Source organism: Pan paniscus, chromosome 8 (genome assembly GCF_029289425.2).
Source record: "Pan paniscus chromosome 8, NHGRI_mPanPan1-v2.0_pri, whole genome shotgun sequence".
NCBI classification, from domain to species: Eukaryota; Metazoa; Chordata; class Mammalia; order Primates; family Hominidae; genus Pan; species Pan paniscus.
The window spans coordinates 98,449,255-98,468,096 of record NC_073257.2 but is presented as its reverse complement, the minus strand read 5'-3'; the positions used below and the strand labels follow the sequence as shown (position 1 = coordinate 98,468,096).

The following is an 18,842-nucleotide window of genomic DNA, read 5'->3' as shown; positions in this document are numbered from 1 at the left end:
TAAAGCTTCAGTCATCTGGAGTTATCAAGTAACTTAGTTCTTTATAACAATAAGAAATTTGGGGATAGAAGTCTTTCTAAAGTATAATGTACAGTTCCCTGTCTTCTTAAACTGATTAGACTCCTTTTGATAGTATAAAGAAATCATTTTGTATATTAGTAGTAATATAGCATGCTCCTGTTATAGCTATTTATTTCTACCCTAAACTACTTCACACTCTTGTGCTACTAAAATTCTTTTGACTCTGTCTAGTTTTTCTGTCCTGTCCCTTTCTGCTTATGAAAGCTATTTTTGCATGCAGTTGTGGTTCTTTAGTCTTTCTAATGGTACTAGAGACAAACGACAAATTGTGTGAAATAAAAAGTTTAAAAAAGACCAGAAGGAATCCTTGAGTGGTTCTTCTGTGTGCAGATATACATATGTCTTACCTGTTAGTGCATGGAATTCAAAGTATTTCTAAAGACCTTTGAGAGGCCTCCCTGCTCCCTGCTTTTTAAAAAGCTTTATTTACTTTTTTTTGAAGCTGAATTTGCCAGATAGATGAGACGTTCCTATTTTTATATATTTATTTAGAACAACTAATTTAATACCTTTATTAATAGGTGAGGCTGTCTTCAAAGGAACCAAATCAAAAAGATGATGGAGTTTTTAAGGCTCCTGCACCACCTTCCAAAGTGATAAAAACTGTGACAATACCTACTCAGCCCTACCAAGATATAGTTACTGCACTGAAATGCAGACGAGAAGACAAAGAAGTAAGCAGCCATATACAGTGTTTACTGCATGTCGATAGATTTTTGTATGTGACATTTAGCCTTTTAATATCTTCAACAAATATCAGTATACTGATACTCAGTTTTGAACCACAAACTTCTTTTGTCCTACCATCATCATTGTTCTAAAAATATTTTTGTTGCCATCTAACGAACTATTTTATGCACTTATGTAAAGTACAGTGAGCCCATAGATTTAAATATGCTAGTTCCTAGTTAAAAAGGGGTGAACTTTTTTTTTCTTGGCAGTTATATACTGTTGTTCAGCACGTGAAGCACTTCAACGATGTTGTAGAATTTGGTGAAAATCAAGAGTTCACTGATGACATTGAGTACTTGTTAAGTGGCTTAAAGAGCACTCAGCCTCTAAACACACGTTGCCTTAGGTAAGATCTTATTTTTATATTTTACAATTATGTGCATGCTGTATTAAATTTTTTCAACTAGGTGTTGTCCAAAAAGCCAAACATTTTTTATTTTGTTATGATGGGGTAGTATGTATAGCCAGTGATATGTTAAAATGCTATCCATTTCTTTATAAAGAATTTGATTCTGCATGATAAGAGGGAAAGCTGGGTGATGAGAGCCTTTTTAGTATAGCATAGGCTTCAGTTTTCAAGAGCTTAAAAAAAAAAAAATTATGCTAAAGCATCTTTTTGCCCTGGGTGGTGGCTCATACCTGTAATCCCAGCATTTTGGGAAGCCAAGTTGGGAGGATCATGTGTGTCCAAGAGTGCGAGACCACCTTGGGCAACATAGTGAGACCCCATGTCTACAAAAAATAAAAAACGAGTCATGGTGGCATATGCCTGTAGTTCCAGCTACTTGGGAGGCTGAGGTGGCAGGATGGCTTGAGCCCGTGATCATGCTGCTGCACTCCAGCCTGGATGATAGAGTGAGGTGAGGCCCTGTCTCCAAAAACAAGAAAGAAAAAATTACCAGAAAGAAATAAAGTAAATAATTTAAAAAAAATCTTTTAAGTTCTTTTTACCTCTGATGTTCGAGTAATAAGTTAGATTTATTTAAGCATATTGTGATCTGGACGCTTACATTTGCACCCAAATGCTCAAAAAGATGATCTTTTGTATTTCCTAATGGATTGATTGAATACTATAATTTTGATTAAATTTTTCAGTCATTTGGAGTATATCCAATCAAATATAATTAATTATAATTTTTATCAGAAGTATTAATGAAAGGCAGCTCAGATTTTAAGCTTTTAATGGTGGTAGTAGTAACGTAAGGAATGCACTAAAGACAATTACGTTATTTTTTTAAAATACAGTGTACCTAATCATGCACTAGGCATCAGTATATTTTTAATAATGTGTTTTGCCTATGGTTTCTATATTGTGATCATGTATGGGCAGTGCTTTGACCCTTTTACCCCCTTCCTGTTTGCTGGTTTTGGTATTACACAAACTCAAAGCTAATGTACTAGCTGTTTCCAGCCCCCCTAACCTGCTCTATTTTCTTGTAGTGTTATTAGCTTGGCTACTAAATGTGCCATGCCCAGTTTTCGAATGCACCTGAGAGCACATGGGATGGTAGCAATGGTCTTTAAAACCTTGGATGATTCCCAGCACCATCAGGTATTTTTTAAGTTTCTGAGATTGAGAAGCCTTATGTTGAAAACTACTAGTCTATTTGGCTATCAAAAATATCTTCACTGAATATTCTATAAATATATCCTAATTATAGATTGAGTTCATTTTATTTGCTAAATTTGTAGTGCTTACGGCCAGAAGTTTTTGCTTAATACTTATTTTATCATGAAAACGTGAAAACATTTTTTCTTAATGTGTCATTTTATACTTTTAAAATTGTATTTTGTTATCTTAGCTAATGTAGTATATTGATACAGAATTTTGTAAGCATAATTTTCTCTATAATCAGAAAGCACTGAGAAGAATCTTTTAATATTATTTGATACTAATGAATGGAAAAAAGCTGGTTTGGAAATGCAGCCCTAATTTTTTAGAAACGTTTTTGTCCAGTGTTGAATCTGGAACATGGCCTCATTGTGATAAGGAATAATTTCTTCATTTTCCTTGCCTTTGATGCTTTTGCATAATGATAAACATAACAAAAGTTATTAGGTTTAACATTTTCCAAAATTAGAAGAAAGTAACCATCATTGCTAATTATTAGCATTAGTAGTATTTTGAGATGGCCTTACTATATTTTTGTTAAAGAAATTATGTTCTAAATACAGATTAGGTGATAATTAATTTAATACTGCATCTTCTGGGCTGGGCGCGGTGGCTCATGCCTGTAATCCCAGCACTTTGGGAGGCCAAAGTGGGCAGATCATCTCAGGTCAGGAGTTTGAGATCAGCCTGGCCAACATGGTAAAACCCTGACTCTACTAAAAATACAAAAAATTAGCTGGGTGTGGTGGCAGGCACCTGTAATCCCAGCTACTTGGGAGGCTGAGGCAGGAGAATTGCTTGAACCCGGGAGGTGGAGGTTGTAGTGATCTAAGGTTGTGCCACTGCACTCCAGCCTGGGAGACAGAGCGAGACTCTGTCTCAAAAAAAAAAAAAAAAGAAGTTAGTTTGTTGCTGGGCAAGGTGGTGTGCATTTGTAAGTCCTAGCTACTCTGGAGACTAAGGGAGGATCTCTTGAGCTCAGGAGTTCAGATCCATTTTGGGAAACCTAGTGAGACCTCATCTCTTAAAAACAAACAAAAAAGAGAATTCGTTTGCTTTGTTATGCAGTTAACAGTGAACTTAGACATTACAGTGTGATTTTTAAGGGCAGTGGATCCCCCATGGCCTTTACTATGGCATCCTAATTTCCAAAAATAATTCGCTGTATAAACATTTAATCAGACACCTGGTCTGATGCTTCTCTACTTCTGGGGGCTCAAAGTTTAAATCTTTAGACGATTGTGTTTTCTGTATATTGAAATAGGTTTAAGTACAGAATATCTCAAGTGTTGGAATATCCCAAATGTAAGACCTTTTTTTATATTCACATTTATCTAAAATATTTCACCTTCAGTATTTAGATTGTGTAAGTAGAGTGTCCTGGCCAGGTGCAGTGGCTCATGCCTATAATCCTAGCACTTTGGGAGGCTGAGGTGGGCAGATTGCCTGAGCTTAGGAGTTCGAGACCAGCCTGGGCAACATGGTGAAACCCCATCTCTACTAAAAATGCAAAAAATTACCTGGGCGTGGTGGTGCGTGCCTGTAATCCCAGCCACTCAGGAGGCTGAGGCACAAGAATTGCTGGAACCTGGGAGGCGGAGGTTGCAGTGATCTGAGATGGTGCCATTGTACTCCAGCCTGGGCGACAGAGCGAGACTCCCTCTCAAAAAAAAAAAAAAAAAAAAAAAGTAGAGTGTGCTGATTTAACTACCTGATCTGAGTGATTTTGAGACATTTTATTAATGATTTAAAAAATTATTTGGTTCAACCAGACTTGATTGTTTTATTTTATTAAGCGATCCTCACAACTCACCCTCCCAAGTAACTGGGACTACAGGCTCCTGCCACTACGCCAGGCTAATTTTTGTATTTTATTTTATTTTATTTTATTTTATTTATTTTAATTTAATTTAATTTAATTTTATTTTATTTTATATTATATTTTGAGAGAGTCTTGCTCTGTCGCCCAGGCTGGAGTGCAGTGACACAATCTTGGCTCACTGCAGCCTCTGCCTCCCGGGTTCAAGTGATTGTCCTGCCTCAGCCTCCTGAGTAGCTGGGATTACAGAGGTGCGTCACCATGCCCAGCTAATTTTTTTTTGTATTTTTAGTAGAGACAGGGTTTCATCGTGTTGGCCAGGCTGGTCTCAAACTCCCGACCTTAGGTGATCCACCTGCCTCAGCCTCCCAAAGTGCTGGGATTACAGACGTGAGCCACTGCGCCCAGCCTAATTTTTTTGTATTTTTAATAGAGATGGGGTTTCACCACGTTGTCAGGTTGGTCTCGATCACCTTACCTCAGGTGATCTGCCCACCTCGGCCTCCCAGAGTGCTGGGATTACAGGTGTGAGCCACCACGCCTGGCGATTGGTTTATTTTAAAGAAATCCAAATATGTATATTTCAGCATCCTGGGTTTATATACAGATGTAAACACAGCTGTGTTTTCCAGGGGAAAAAATGTGTTAAGGGTATGATATAGATTTAAAATTATTATTTAAATTATTGATTTTAAACTGAAATATGACTATCTGCTGTATCATAAAGAATAGGCTGGGCTTGGTGGCTCACGCCTGTAATCTTAGCATTTTGAGAGGCCAAGGTGGGTGGATCATTTGGCCTCAGGTGTTCAGGACCAGCCTCGGCAACATGGTGAAACCCCATCCACAAAAAATACAAAAATATCAGCTGGGCATGGTGGCGCCTGCCGGTTGTCCCAGCTACTTGGGAGGCTGAGGTGGGGAGGATTGCTTGAGTCCAGACGGTCAAGGCTACAGTGAGCTAATATGGTGCCACTGCAGTCCAGCCTGGATGACAAAGTGAAACCCTGTCTCAAAAAGAAAAAAAATGAGGTATATCATAATAAGGTTTTTATATATATATACTCACACACACATATCTGCAAAAATGTTTTATAAACTCTTAGCATAGTATAGCCTAAGAAATATGTAACTCAGCATATATTCTTAGAGCTATCAGGCATTCATGTATGGAGGATCCATTGAAAGGTAAAATTTTAAGCAACAGCATTTTATTTTTTAAACATGTTTCTTCAGAATATTTTTAGAGAGGGGCCGGGCGTGGTGGCTCACACCTGTTATCCCAGCATTTTGGGAGGCCGAGGTGGGCGGATCACGAAGTCAGGAGATCGAGACCATCCTGGCTAACACCGTGAAACCCCGTCTCTACTAAAAAAATACAAAAAATAAGCTGGGCGTGGTGGCACACACCTGTAGTCCCAGCTACTCAGGAGGCTGAGGCAGGAGAATCGGTTGAACCCGGGAGGTGGAAGCTGCAGTGAGCCGAGATTGCGCCACTGCACTCCAGCCTGGGCGACAGAGTAAGACTCCATCTCAAAAAAAAAAAAAAAAAAAAAAAGAAAAGAATATTTTTTAGAGGGACCACTGAATAAAACGTTTTTGAAGTTTCCAACATGGTTAGTAATATAAGTTTTAAGCATTAACTTGTAAACAAAAGTCATTAATAGTCTTATTTCCTGAGATGTCAGGAGTTGCTTACATGAAGTTTTTTTTCTTTTCTTTTTTTGGCCTGTTGAAGAATCTGTCCCTCTGTACAGCTGCCCTCATGTATATACTGAGTAGAGATCGTTTGAACATGGATCTTGATAGAGCTAGCTTAGATCTAATGATTCGACTTTTGGAACTGGAACAAGATGCTTCGTCAGCCAAGCTACTGAATGAAAAAGACATGAACAAAATTAAAGAAAAAATCCGAAGGCTCTGTGAAACTGTACACAACAAGCATCTTGATCTAGAAAATATAACGGTGGGTTCCTTCTTCCTTCCTTCTAAGATGAGAATTACTTTCAGAAAGTCTTTGGTTAGTTGCAGTAGCTGTGTGACTGTGGGCAAATTATTTTAATTCTAACCTTGGTTTACAGTTTGGCAAATTTCTTAGGTTTAGATCTGAGCATAATTTCATTCCTTGCCTGAACTTCCTAAACTAGTTTTTCTGTATTTAGGCTTTTTGCCCAATAAATAGTTGCACATTTTCTGTTGCATTTTGTCTAATCCTTTTCTCTTTATTTTTTAAGAAAAAAAGGGGCCGGGCACAGTGGCTCATGCCTATAATACCAGCATTTTGAGAGGCCAAGGCAGGTGGATTGCTTGAACCTGGGAGTTTGGGTCCGTCTTGGGTGACATGGTGAAACCCCAGCTCTGCAGAAAATACAAAAAAATCAGCCAGATATGGTGGTGTGCACTTGTAGTCCCAGCTAGTCAGGAGGCTTAGGTCGGAGAAATATCCTGAGCCCGGGGAGTTTGAGGGTACAGTGAGCCAAGGTCGTGCCCCTGCACTCCAGCCTGGGTGACAGAGTGAGATTGTCTCAAAAAAAAAAAAAAAAAAAAAAAAAAAAGGGTAGAAACTACATGTAGGCTATTAGGAATTTTGAATTCCTATTCTCCATGGATTTCAGGGATAAACATTTCAGAGGATTTACATCCACCATTTTCTTTTTTAATTTTTATTTTATAATAATAGTAATAATTATTGTTTTTTGAGATAGCGTCTTGCTCTGTTGCCCAGGCTGGAGTGCGGTGGTGCAGTCATAGCTCACTGCAGCCTCAAACCCCTGGGCTCAAGTGATCCTCCCACCTCAGCCCCCCAAGTAGCTGGAACTACAGGTGTATGCCACCGTATCTGGCTAACTTTTGTATTTTTAGTAGAGATGGGGTTTTCGCCATGTTGCCCAGGTTGGTTTTGAACTCCTGGGCTCAAGCGATCTTCCCTCAGCCTCTCAAAGTGTTGGGATTACAGGCGTGAGCCACCACCCCCGCCATAACTGCCTTTTCAATGAGCAAGCATCTATTTATCCCAGAGTACCTCAGGGTGTCTAACTGCTTCGTGGGACTTGAAGAACCCTGAAGACACCACAAGGAAGATTCCTAGGCACCTTGCCTCCCCTGAGGTGGTGTTCCTTATAATACAGTCATGGCCAGTGGCTGCTCTTAATGCTCATCACAATGCCCCATGTGTGAGATGGCTATTCCATTTTTGCTTTAGTTCAGTTTTGCTTTCTTCTGGCTTTTTACTTGTAGAATCAATATGTTCCATTCACATATTGGTGATTCCATCCACTTCTAGGCCAGTAGAAGATAATTGGCCTGTGGTTTTGAAAAAAAAGAAAAGAAGAAAAAATAAGTGTTTATTGTATAATAACCTGGTTTTCAGACATTTCCAACATCAAAACTCTATAAACATTTATTATTGTCTACTGTTCACAATGGACAAGTCCATGCAAATGTACCTCCAGAGTCCAAGGAAGCTGAGAGGCCAAAGAGTCTGATAAATCCAGTTTTTTAGAAAGAAACATTCAATAGGGACTTAGGAACAAAAGCCGTATCTGTGTCTCGGGATCCCCATGCCATTACACCCCACATCCGGGATTTATATGCTATATGGAAAGCATAATTCAGAATGGATGTGTAGGGCTATTGAAGTGTACATCAAGGTTGTTTGACATAAGGGCAGGATATACAGTAAGTACCTGATTTTACACAAGGATCAATGGGTAAACTGGAAATTTTAGAGGCTTTCCCAGAACAGATGTTAATTAATCAGAAGCCAGGCTGGGCGGTGTGGCTCACGCCCATAATCCCAGCACTTTGGGAATCCGAGGTGGGTGGATCACCTGAGACCAGGAGTTCGAGACCAGTCTGGCCAATATGGTGAAACCCCATCTCCACTAAAAATACAAAAATTAGCTGTGCGTGGTGGTGGGTGCCTGTATTCCCAGCTACCTGGGAGTCTGAGACATGAGAATCGCCTGAACCTGGAACCTAGGAGGCGAGGCGGAGGTTTCAGTGAGCCGAGATTGGCGCCACTGCACTCCATCCTGGGCAACAGAGCAAGACTACGTCTCCAAAAAAAACCAAACAAACAAAAGACAAAAAAACAAAAGCCAGTGTCTCCACACCTACTTAACTGAAGACTGCAGCATGTGCCACAAAAATTTATAGGATGCTTTGTGCTAGCCAGATGTGACTTAGACTCTTGCTCTATTTTCTATTTTAATTAAGGTAGAGGTGGTAATAGATTCTGGTTATGGTGGAGGATGGGAGAGCAATTTAACTTTAAACAGCAAGATACAAAACTGACATGTATTCAGTACTTTTCACTTTATAAGATTGTGGAGAGAGGTGTTGTGCCCAGATGGCAAATCAATGATCCTCCATGTCATCATATCGTCTGTATGCTACATGTAAAACTTTTGTTTGTTTGTTTGTTTGTTTTTTTGAGACGAAGTCTTGCCCCTGTCACCCAGGCCGGAGTGCAGTGGTGTGATCTCGGCTCACTGCAGCCTCTACCTCCCAGGTTCAAATGATTCTCGTGCATCAGCCTCTTGAATAGCTGGGATTACAGGCGTGTGCCATCACGCCCAGCTAATTTTCTTGTATTTTTAGTAGAGACAGAGTTTTACTATGTTGGCTAAGCTGGTCTCGAACTCCTGAACTCAGGTGATCTGCCCTCCTCGGCCTTCCTGGGATTACAGACATGAGCCACTACGCCTGTCCAAAACATTTATAATTTTTATTTACTTCTGTATTTTTGCAGTGTCTACTGATTTTTTTCATGCTATAAAAGAATAAATTTGAGCCTATAGTTTTTATTTGCCTGCATAGTTGGATGAATATGACTTTATTTTTTTGTCTTCTATATTCAACATTTAGATTCATTTCAGGTATGCTGTTAAATAACATGATAAACTTGATAATTGAATTTGTCTTATGTTTTGTTGAATTTATTAGGATGATAAATACCAGAATAAAAACTTTCCTACACTCTATTAAATAGTTTACTCATATGATTAAGCCAGAGCACAGTTGTCAATTTTAGGATTCCTCTTTTCCCCACTAATGTTAGCTGTCCTTGAATATTTTTGTTTTAAATTGTACAGTAGATTTACTGTGTTGTTTTGTACAATGAATATCCTTTACACGTTTGTTTTGTTACTAGTTGCTTAATTTCTTGAATATATTGGTATTGCTGATGTGCCATGAAAAGATAATTTAAAATAGTAATATAGTCATGCTTTGCTTCATGACAGATATGCTCTAAAAATGCATCGTTAGGTGATTTTGTTGCTGTGTGAACATCAGAGTGTACTTACACAGACCTAGAAGTTATAACCTGCCACACATCTAGACTATGTGGTACAGCCTGTTGCTTTTAGGATGCAAACCTGTATAGCATGTTACTGTATTGAACACTGAAGGCAGTTGGAACACAATGGTGGTAAAATTTGTGCATCTAAACATAAAAAAGGTACAGTAAAAATATGGTATAAAAGATTTAAAAAGATACACCCATATGGACACTTACCATGAGTAGAGCTTGCAGGACTGGAAGTTGCTCTGTGTAAGTCAGTGAGTGAGTGATGAGTGTATGTGAAGGCTTAGGACATGACTGCACACTACTGTAGACTTGATAAACACCATACACTCTGGCTCCCAAAGTTTAACTGTTGACTCTTTTTTAATAACGCTTAGCTTAAAACACAAATTGTATAGCTCTACAAAAATATTCTGTGAGCTTTTTTCTGCTTTTAAAATTATTATTTTTTAACTTTTAAAACTTTTTCTGTTAAAAATGAAGGCGACACACACACGTTAACCAAGGTCCACACAGGGTCAAGATTATCAATATGACTGTCTTCCACCTCCACATCTTGTCCCATTGGAAGGTTTTAGGGGCAGTAAAACAGGCATGGAGGTGTCATCTCCCTTGATAACAATGTCTTGTCTTGGAATACCTCCTGAAGGACCTGCCTCGGGGGTCCCCCCCACTGCCTTGAAACTCTCTGGCTCTGTCAACCTGGCTGGAGTGCAGTAGCACGATCTCAGCTCACTGCAACCTCCACTTTCTGGGTTCAAGTGATCCTTGTCTCTCAGCCTCCCAAAGTGCTAGGATTACAGGTGTGAGCCACCTCGCGGCCTGTTCCTCTTATTTTCTGATTAGTGATTTGGCTGTGCTTTAATTCTGAGTACTATTCCAGTTTTCAAATAAAATGCTTGATTAGTAGGCTGTTTTTAAATGCTAGCTTATAGTATACTGACTATAACCTAAAATATCAAAGAATCCTTTTTATGCCAATAGAAACAAAAACAAAACTTCCTAAAAAGGCTCGAGTTTTAATTATTAATATCAAATTACCATCACCTTTCTTCTAAACAAAGAATGCCTCATTAGGCTTCAGCTTTGCCTGTATGACTCATGAATTAACACACACGAACCAGTCTAAATTACTCTTTGAGGGACAGAATGAAAAATGGGCACAATTGTATCTGTTTTTGTGGTATTGGATTCTAGTTCTATATTTGTCACCTTGGAGAACAACTTTTTTTTTTTTTTTGAGACGGGATCTCACTCTGTCGCCCAGGTTGGAGTGCAGTGGCACAAATCTTGCCTCGCCGCAACCTCCACCTCCCGGGTTCAAGCAGTTCCTCCTGCCTCAGCCTCCCGAGTAGCTGGAATTACAGGCACCCACCACCACGCCCAGCTAATTTTTGTATTTTTAGTAGAGATGGGGTTTTACCATGTTGGCCAGACTGGTCTTAATCTCCTGACCTCAGGTGATCAGCCCGCCTCGGCCTCCCAAAGTGCTGGGATTACATACAGGTGTGAGCCACCGCACCTGGCCGAGAACAACTTTTTTAAAAGAAGTAGATTAAAATCTTCTAGATCTCTTCTAAATGTGCAGTCTTAAGGTTTTCACTGGTAATATCTGTTATTTGTATTTCTAAATATCTAATTTATGTGCATTTTTCAAATAGACCTGAAGGACTTAATGTAAACTCTCATCTTTTGAAGGGGGAGAAACTTAGGGAGAAAAACCAGATCTTGTCAGTCTTTGCTAGTTAAAGCATTTCTTTTGTTATGCTGAAGTTCTTTATTGCAGCAGGAACCAAATTGCTCTTTGTTGGGAAGTGGCTGTCTGCTTTAAAAAGAAAAACAACAGCCAAAGTGAAATAAAGGGCAATAAAAACTTTACTCAGGTTGTGAGTGTGGCTCTTAGCTTTTGTACTCTTCTGGTGGTGGTCCTAAAGCATTATTTGTATACAGTTTTGTCATCATGGCCACATGATGAATATCTGAGCTGCTAAGCCCGCAGTATGCCCTTTAAAACTAGTCAGTCTGCAACACTAAAGTGAACAAAGGATTTGTATGCAGAATAGACAAAATACACCAAATAATAAGAAAAGACAATCAGTCTTGCAGGAAAATATGGAAAGAATAATGAACAGGAGTCTCATAGTAGAAACATAGTTAATATGTGAAAAACTGTTCAAGGTTACTGTCGTTGTAAAAATACAAACAAAAGCAGTATGTTACCATTTTGTACCCTCAGACAAAAATGTTAAGTGATAACTTGTACTTTTGAAGATTCAGGGCAACTGGCACTCCCACACTTTGCTCCTGAGAGTGTTACTTGTTAAATCCATTGTGGTAAATTAATCCAATATTGATTTACAGTTAAAAAATACATGTACCCTTTGACTTAGCAGTTCCACACTTGACCTGTATACTGTAGAAATAAGAGTACCTATATATATGTATAATATTAAACTGACAAATGATAGACTAATAGCACATTTTCTCTGTGAAAAGCTGGTTAAAAAACTTTGTTCAATGTGGACTATTCTGATAAAATTGAAAATTAGTTCAATTTTATGTATAAAAGTAGTGTTAAACTACATGTAGCATGCAGTAAATTTTTGTAACGAGAAACAATTTCTAGAGTTATTGCTAAAAGTTGATATTCATTAACGATGCTTCTGGTTTTTAGACTGGGCATTTAGCTATGGAGACATTATTATCCCTTACTTCTAAACGAGCAGGAGACTGGTTTAAAGAAGAACTCCGGCTTTTGGGTGGTCTGGATCATATTGTAGATAAAGGTATGATATTTACATTTAGAATGTTTTTATATATTATTTAAAGCCTGAAGAAAATACTCCATTGACATACTTCAAAAAATAATTGTATCAGTTTGGAAATGTCTATTATCATTATTATTTTTTAGTTGCATCCTGCAAATTTCTAACATTTAAAGAAGAGGCCGGCCGGGCGCGGTGGCTCATGCCTGTAATCCCAGCACTTTGGGAGGCCAAGGCGGGCGGATCACCTGAGGTCGGGAGTTTGAGACCAGCCTGACCAACATGGAGAAACCCTGTCTCTACTAAAAATACAAAACTAACCAGGCGTGGTGGTGCATGCTTGTAATCCCAACTACTTGGGAGGCTGAGGCAGGAGAATTGCTTGAATGTAGGAGGTAGAGGTTGCAGTGAGCCGAGATTGTGCCATTGCACTCCAGCCTGGGCAACAAGAGCAAAACTCCGTCTCAAAAAAAAAAGAAGAGGCCATTAACATTTTGATATTGGGGGATTATGGAAACAAAATAATTACAGAGTATGCATTTCAAAATCTCACAGTATGAAACCTAGAATAAAAAATGTTCAGAGAGGTTCCAGCATGTTCATAGCGTGTGTACAGATGGCTTCTAATGTTAGCTAAATGTATTCTATTGGTAAGTATTGATGATAAATACTAACTTATGTTTGTTTCTTTTCACCTAGTAAAAGAATGTGTGGATCATTTAAGTAGAGATGAGGATGAAGAGAAACTGGTAGCCTCACTATGGGGAGCAGAGAGATGTTTACGAGTTTTAGAAAGTGTAAGTATGGATGACTATTTGGCAAAAATTATTCAGTCTTAATTGTGATTGTGTGTGTGAGAGAGAGACTGCCAAATATTTTATATACCCCTGGAGGTTCACTTCTGTTAATCCAGATAGAAATAGCAGTACATTTTTTGAGCAACCAGTTGTTAATAAACAAGCTAAATGAGTAGTTTTATATTTTAAGAGTACATGTATTATTGCTGCAAATGAAATGTTAGGCTTGTTTGTTTACATATGCCAATCTTTTTTAAATATTTTATTATTTTTATTATTATTTTTTGAGCCAGAGTCTCACTCTGTCACCCAGGCTACAGTGCAGTGACATGATCTTAGCTCACTGCAACCTCTGCTTCCCGGGTTCAAGCAATTTCATGCCTCAGCCTCTTGAGTAGCTGGGATTATAGGCATGTGCCATCATGCCCTTCTGATTTTTGTATTTTTAGTAGAGTCGGGGTTTTGCCATGTTGGCCAGGCTGGTCTCAAACTCCTAGTTTCAAGTGGTCTGCCGGCTTCAGCCTCCCAAAGTATTGGGATTACAGGCGTTACACTTTGCTGGGCCCCTCCAATCTTTATTGTTTTTTCCTTAATGTGAATTTCTATTGACTACATTGTTTGTAGATAACAATAGTGAAATGCAATCAGGTTTTATTTTTAAATTGTTATTAGCATTTTGTTTATTTGACTTTTATTTGAGTCAGATTGTTTATAGGCATGGCCTGTCATAATATTTGGCTTTGGAGAATGATACTGTTGAACTGCAGCGAGTATATTTTGTTCTTTGACTCTTACGAAAGACTTAACCCAGTTCCGTATAGATTAGAATTTATACTGCCAGCTAATTTCAGGATGCATAGGTTTGTTCACCAGGTTATTTTAAAAGTAGTATAGTATAAATTAAAAACTCCTGGCATAGATTAAATTGTAGTGTTCCATGTGTCTTCTAGAGTGCTTTGGGCACAGTAGATAACAGATAACTTCTTTGTAAAAATGTGTTCTAAATGAATCTACTTATGAACTTTACGTTATTTGTAAGTTGAGGACTGCTCTATTCTGACATTCAGTGTGTTTGGCAATTCGTTACAGTGAATATGTAGTGTAGAATATGTTAATTATGAATGAATATAACAGTGATGTCTTAATTTTTTCATAAAGCATTAGCTTTCTTATTTTACACCTGGAACCTGTAGGTTGTGAAATTATTCCCTTTGGTAACAAGGGCTGTTTCTTCCTCATCTTTGTATCTTTTACGCACCAGGCAGAATGTGGTGTTATATGAATGAATGAAAGTTTTGGATTGCCACAATTATTTCATATTCTTCCTTTTTAGGTAACTGTGCATAATCCCGAAAATCAAAGCTACTTGATAGCATATAAAGATTCCCAACTTATTGTTTCATCAGCTAAGTAAGTTTTTTGTTTATTAGTTAACAACTAACATTGTTACTTATTTTAAACATTTGGATTGACCATAAATGAAAGAAATTTGGATTAGCTTCCTCCATGAAATGCTCTGTTGAGTTCTATGAATCGGTTCACATTGTGTAACAAAAGTTTTAAGAGTACAGATTTTGGACACAAAATGACAGTGTGGATTCCAGCTTGATAATTTCAGCTGTATAACTTTTGTAATGTACAAATCAAGCTCTTTACAAGGGGGATAATAATAGTGGCTAACCCACCTAGGATTTTTATTACAGTAAAATGAGTTAATTTGTATGTTTGTAAGAAATATATACGTAGTAGATATTTAAAAATATGTGTATATTAAAAATACATATAAAAATTTTTAAATTTAAATGATTTTTAAAGTATCTTTTGTATCTTATTTGTGATACATGTTAATGAGTTAAATTAGTTAATATGCAAAGCCTAAAACAGTACTTGGCGTATAGTAAATACTAAGCATTTTTCCTCATTCTTGTTTTAAATGGACTTTTCTAGCCCTCTTCTTCTGCACTTTATTTAGACCTGTTTTTCTATATCTGTATGTAGCTTCTTCCATTCCACATTTATTTCTTCCCACATTTCATCACAATTAGGCTAATGCTGTCTCCTCCGTGCAGGTAAAATTCCCAAGTATGTCTCCAGTCCTGGTTCTGTCTTATTACAGCAACCTCTTCCTGATATCTCTGTCCTAGTTCTTGATATCTGCCCTAGTTCTCTGGCCTTTAGCCTATCCAGAACAATACCACATGGAGTTAACTTTCTCCAAATCGCTGCTTTGAAAAAATAATTTTAATTTCTCAAATCTCTGATTCCTTATTGTCTTTGGATATATGTACAACTTTCTTATTGAAGTCAGCCTTATCAAAGGCCCATTGCAGTCTTACTCTAGTTTATCTGTTTTTTAACCTCTTATTTTGGAGGAATTCAAATATAAATAGTGTAATAAACTGTAATGTACACATTATCAATCATGGCCAGTCTGGTTTCCATCTGTAACCTCATCCATTCCCTCTCCTGTATTATTTGAAACAGATCCAGATATTATTTCATCCATAAATACTTAAGTACATAATGCCTAGAAGAAAAGGACTCTTTTAAAAAATATAACCCCAGTGCCATTTTCATGCCACACATTATTAGTTGCTTAATATTTTATGTTTAGTCAATATTCTAATTTTCAGTAGTCTCAAATTTCTAGTCTCAGTAGATTTTCTTAATCTGTAGGTTTTTAAAATCTCCTTTTTTTGTCTTGGATTTGTACGTTTTGTATCTTGCATTTGTATATTTTATTTTTCTTTATTTTATTTTATTTTATTTTCTGAGCCCAGGCTGGAGTACAGTGGCATGATCTCGGCTCACTGCAACCTCTGCCTTCTGGATTCACATGATTCTCCTGCCTCAGCCTTCCGAATAGCTGGGACAACAGGTGTGCGCCACCACACTTGGCTAATTTTTGTATTTTTAGCAGAGATGGGGTTTCACCGTGTTGACCAGGCTGGTCTCCAACTCCTGACCTCAGGTGATCCACCCGCCTTGGCCTCCCAAAGTGTTGGGATTACAGACGTGAGCCACCGTGCCTGGCCTATTTTATATATATTTAGCACTCTTTTTTTTTTTTTTTTTTAATAATAGATACAGGGTCTTGCTATGTTGTCCCAGCTGTCTCAAACTCATGGGCTTAAGTGATTCTCCTGCCTTGACCTCCCAAAATGTTGGGATTACAGGCATTAGCCACTGTGCATTGCCTGTATTTAGTGCTCTTACCGCATGCATTCTGGTTGTTTGCTACCATGTTTTTACCCTTCCTTACCAAAGATTATTGAAGTTAAATGTTTCTGATTTCATTTTCTTTTTTAAATTAAGAAAAATTGTGTATGTTGTTTCTGATTTAAAAATATCTCTTTTGTATACTTCATAACCTCTGACAACTACCTTGTAAGTTGTCAAATACTTGTAAGAGGAAGTATTTGATATGACAGATGCTCTTTTGTTGTGATTAGGAAATTCAGGCCAAATGTCTTAGAAGTGGCAGTAGAGGTCAGAATTGAGTGTTTGTAAAAGAGCACTTATCTCTAGGTTTTTAAGCTTTTCAGCAGAAACCATGATCAATTTGGAGATAGCATACAGAAAGATTAAATAACATATGCTGAACCTCCTTTTGTCTTCAAAGCCCCAGTTTAGCCCAGCCTGAAAACAGTTGAGTTACCAGTGACAGTATGGTAATCCTGACCAGCATTCAATACCAGAAGAACAAATTATTTTAGGTTAGACATGAGGAACACCTTCCTGACCAAAGGGTTGTAAAATATTAAGAACTTTTAGAGAATTTTCTCAGTATGTTTTTTTTTTCTTTTTTCTTTTTTTTTTTTTTTTGTTGTTGTTGTTGTTGTTTTTTTTTTTATTATACTTTAAGTTTTAGGGTACATGTGCACATTGTGCAGGTTAGTTACATATGTATACACGTGCCGTTTTAAAGGGCAACTAGGCGTAGATTAGATACGGTTTCTTTAAGAATTTTGTGTGTTATATAATGCATGAAGAATCAACTGACAGAGTGGGCTTACTTGATTTGTATTAAACTTAAAAATCGTGGACTTGGTGATTTAAATAGTGTCTTTAGAAATACTAGACCCATTAGGGATTATATTTCCTTGTTATTTTGGGTAGTATCTTGAGAATCCTTTTTTTTTTTTTTTTTTTTTTGGTATCATAAAGTTGTTAATGACACACACATTTTGTCCTTTACCTTACAAATATTTCTTTGGGTTTTATTCTGATCATCATGCAATATACAGAATAGTTTCTCGCCATTACCTTATTAGAGTAGAACCACCTTTGCAACTTTGGACACCATTTAGTAGACGTGAAATGGAATATAGAAAGATAGAATGCTTGAACAAAACCTCTCAGTGCTAGCTGCCTTAACTAAGGTCCTTCTCTCAGCTTAGTACCCCTATGACAGCTTGCAAGACACTCTGACTTTGTTTTATTGTGCTTATGTAGTCAGATTATGAGGCTGATCATTGAGTGTCCATCAGACTATACATTATTGATTCCTCTCTCAGGTTGCCCCAATATCCTTTGTGGCCAGAGGAAGAGAAAAACATTCAACTAGTAAATCCAATTTCTCTTGCGAAAAAGACTCATAGTTCTGATAAAGAGTCATTTCAATACCTGTTTCACCATTTAGAAAACATGTTTCTGTTTGTATAGCACCTCTGGGAACCTAATGCAGTAATATCGCCTTCTTTTCCATTTGTCCCTGATCTAGATGCTATATTTTTTATGCATCCCACCTGCTGTTAAGTATTTTACAATTATAGATTTACGCTCTATCTTTTATTCTGTCCCATCTCACCCTGCTAGCAAATTTTTATTTGTTTTTTTTTTTTCTTTTTTTTTTAGTATTTATTGATCATTCTTGGGTGTTTCTCGGAGAGGGGGATTTGGCAGGGTCATAGGGCAATAGTGGAGGGAAGGTCAGCAGATAAACATGTGAACAAGGGTCTCTGGTTTTCCTAGGCCGAGGACCCTGCGGCCTTCCGTGTGTTTGTGTCCCTGGGTACTTGAGATTAGGGAGTGGTGATGACTCTTAACGAGCATGCTGCCTTCAAGCATCTGTTTAACAAAGCACATCTTGCACTGCCCTTAATCCATTTAACCCTGAGTGGACACAGCACATGTTTCAGAGAGCACGGGGTTGGGGGTAAGGTTGCAAATTAACAGCATCCCAAGGCAGAAGAATTTTTCTTAGTACAGAACAAAATGGAGTCTCCTATGTCTACTTCTTTCTACACAGACACAATAGCAATCTGATTTTCTTTTCCCCACATTTCCCCCTTTTCTATTCGACAAAACTGCCATCGTCATCATGGCCCGTTCTCAATGATGGGTACACCTCCCAGACAGGGTGGCGGCCGGGCAGAGGGGCTCCTCACTTCCCAGATGGGGTGGCCGGGAAGAGGCGCCCCCCCACCTCCTGGACAGGGCGGCTGCCAGGCAGGGGCTGCCCCCCACCTCCCTCCCGGACGGGGCGGCTGGCCGGGCGGGGGCTGCCCCCCACCTCCCGGACGGGGTGGCTGCCGGGCGGAGACGCTCCTCACTTCCCAGACCGGGCGGCTGCCGGGTGGAGGGGCTCCTCACTTCTCAGACGGGGTGGCCGGGCAGAGATGCTCCTCACCTCCCAGACGGGGTGGCGGTCGGGGAGAGACACTCCTCAGTTCCCAGATGGGGTCGCGGCCGGGCAGAGGCGCTCCCCACATCTCAGACGATG

General features: G+C 38.5%; 1 protein-coding gene across 6 annotated transcripts in view; it reads left to right on the top strand.

The window, feature by feature from the left end:
* The window catches only part of WAPL (WAPL cohesin release factor), a 91,100-nt gene that overhangs the window by 52,692 nt on the left and 19,566 nt on the right, over positions 1–18,842 (top strand). For 4 of the 6 annotated variants that reach the window (XM_003828204.7, XM_003828203.7, XM_055093091.2 and 1 more), the window contains 7 exons: positions 603–755; positions 1,023–1,159; positions 2,254–2,365; positions 5,983–6,210; positions 12,230–12,341; positions 13,020–13,117; positions 14,451–14,527. In XM_003828204.7, the coding sequence (XP_003828252.1) occupies positions 603–755; positions 1,023–1,159; positions 2,254–2,365; positions 5,983–6,210; positions 12,230–12,341; positions 13,020–13,117; positions 14,451–14,527 (917 nt within the window). The remainder of the gene's footprint in view (positions 1–602; positions 756–1,022; positions 1,160–2,253; positions 2,366–5,982; positions 6,211–12,229; positions 12,342–13,019; positions 13,118–14,450; positions 14,528–18,842) is intronic. The other 2 variants (XM_063607490.1, XM_034931021.3) reach the window with 1 other exon arrangement.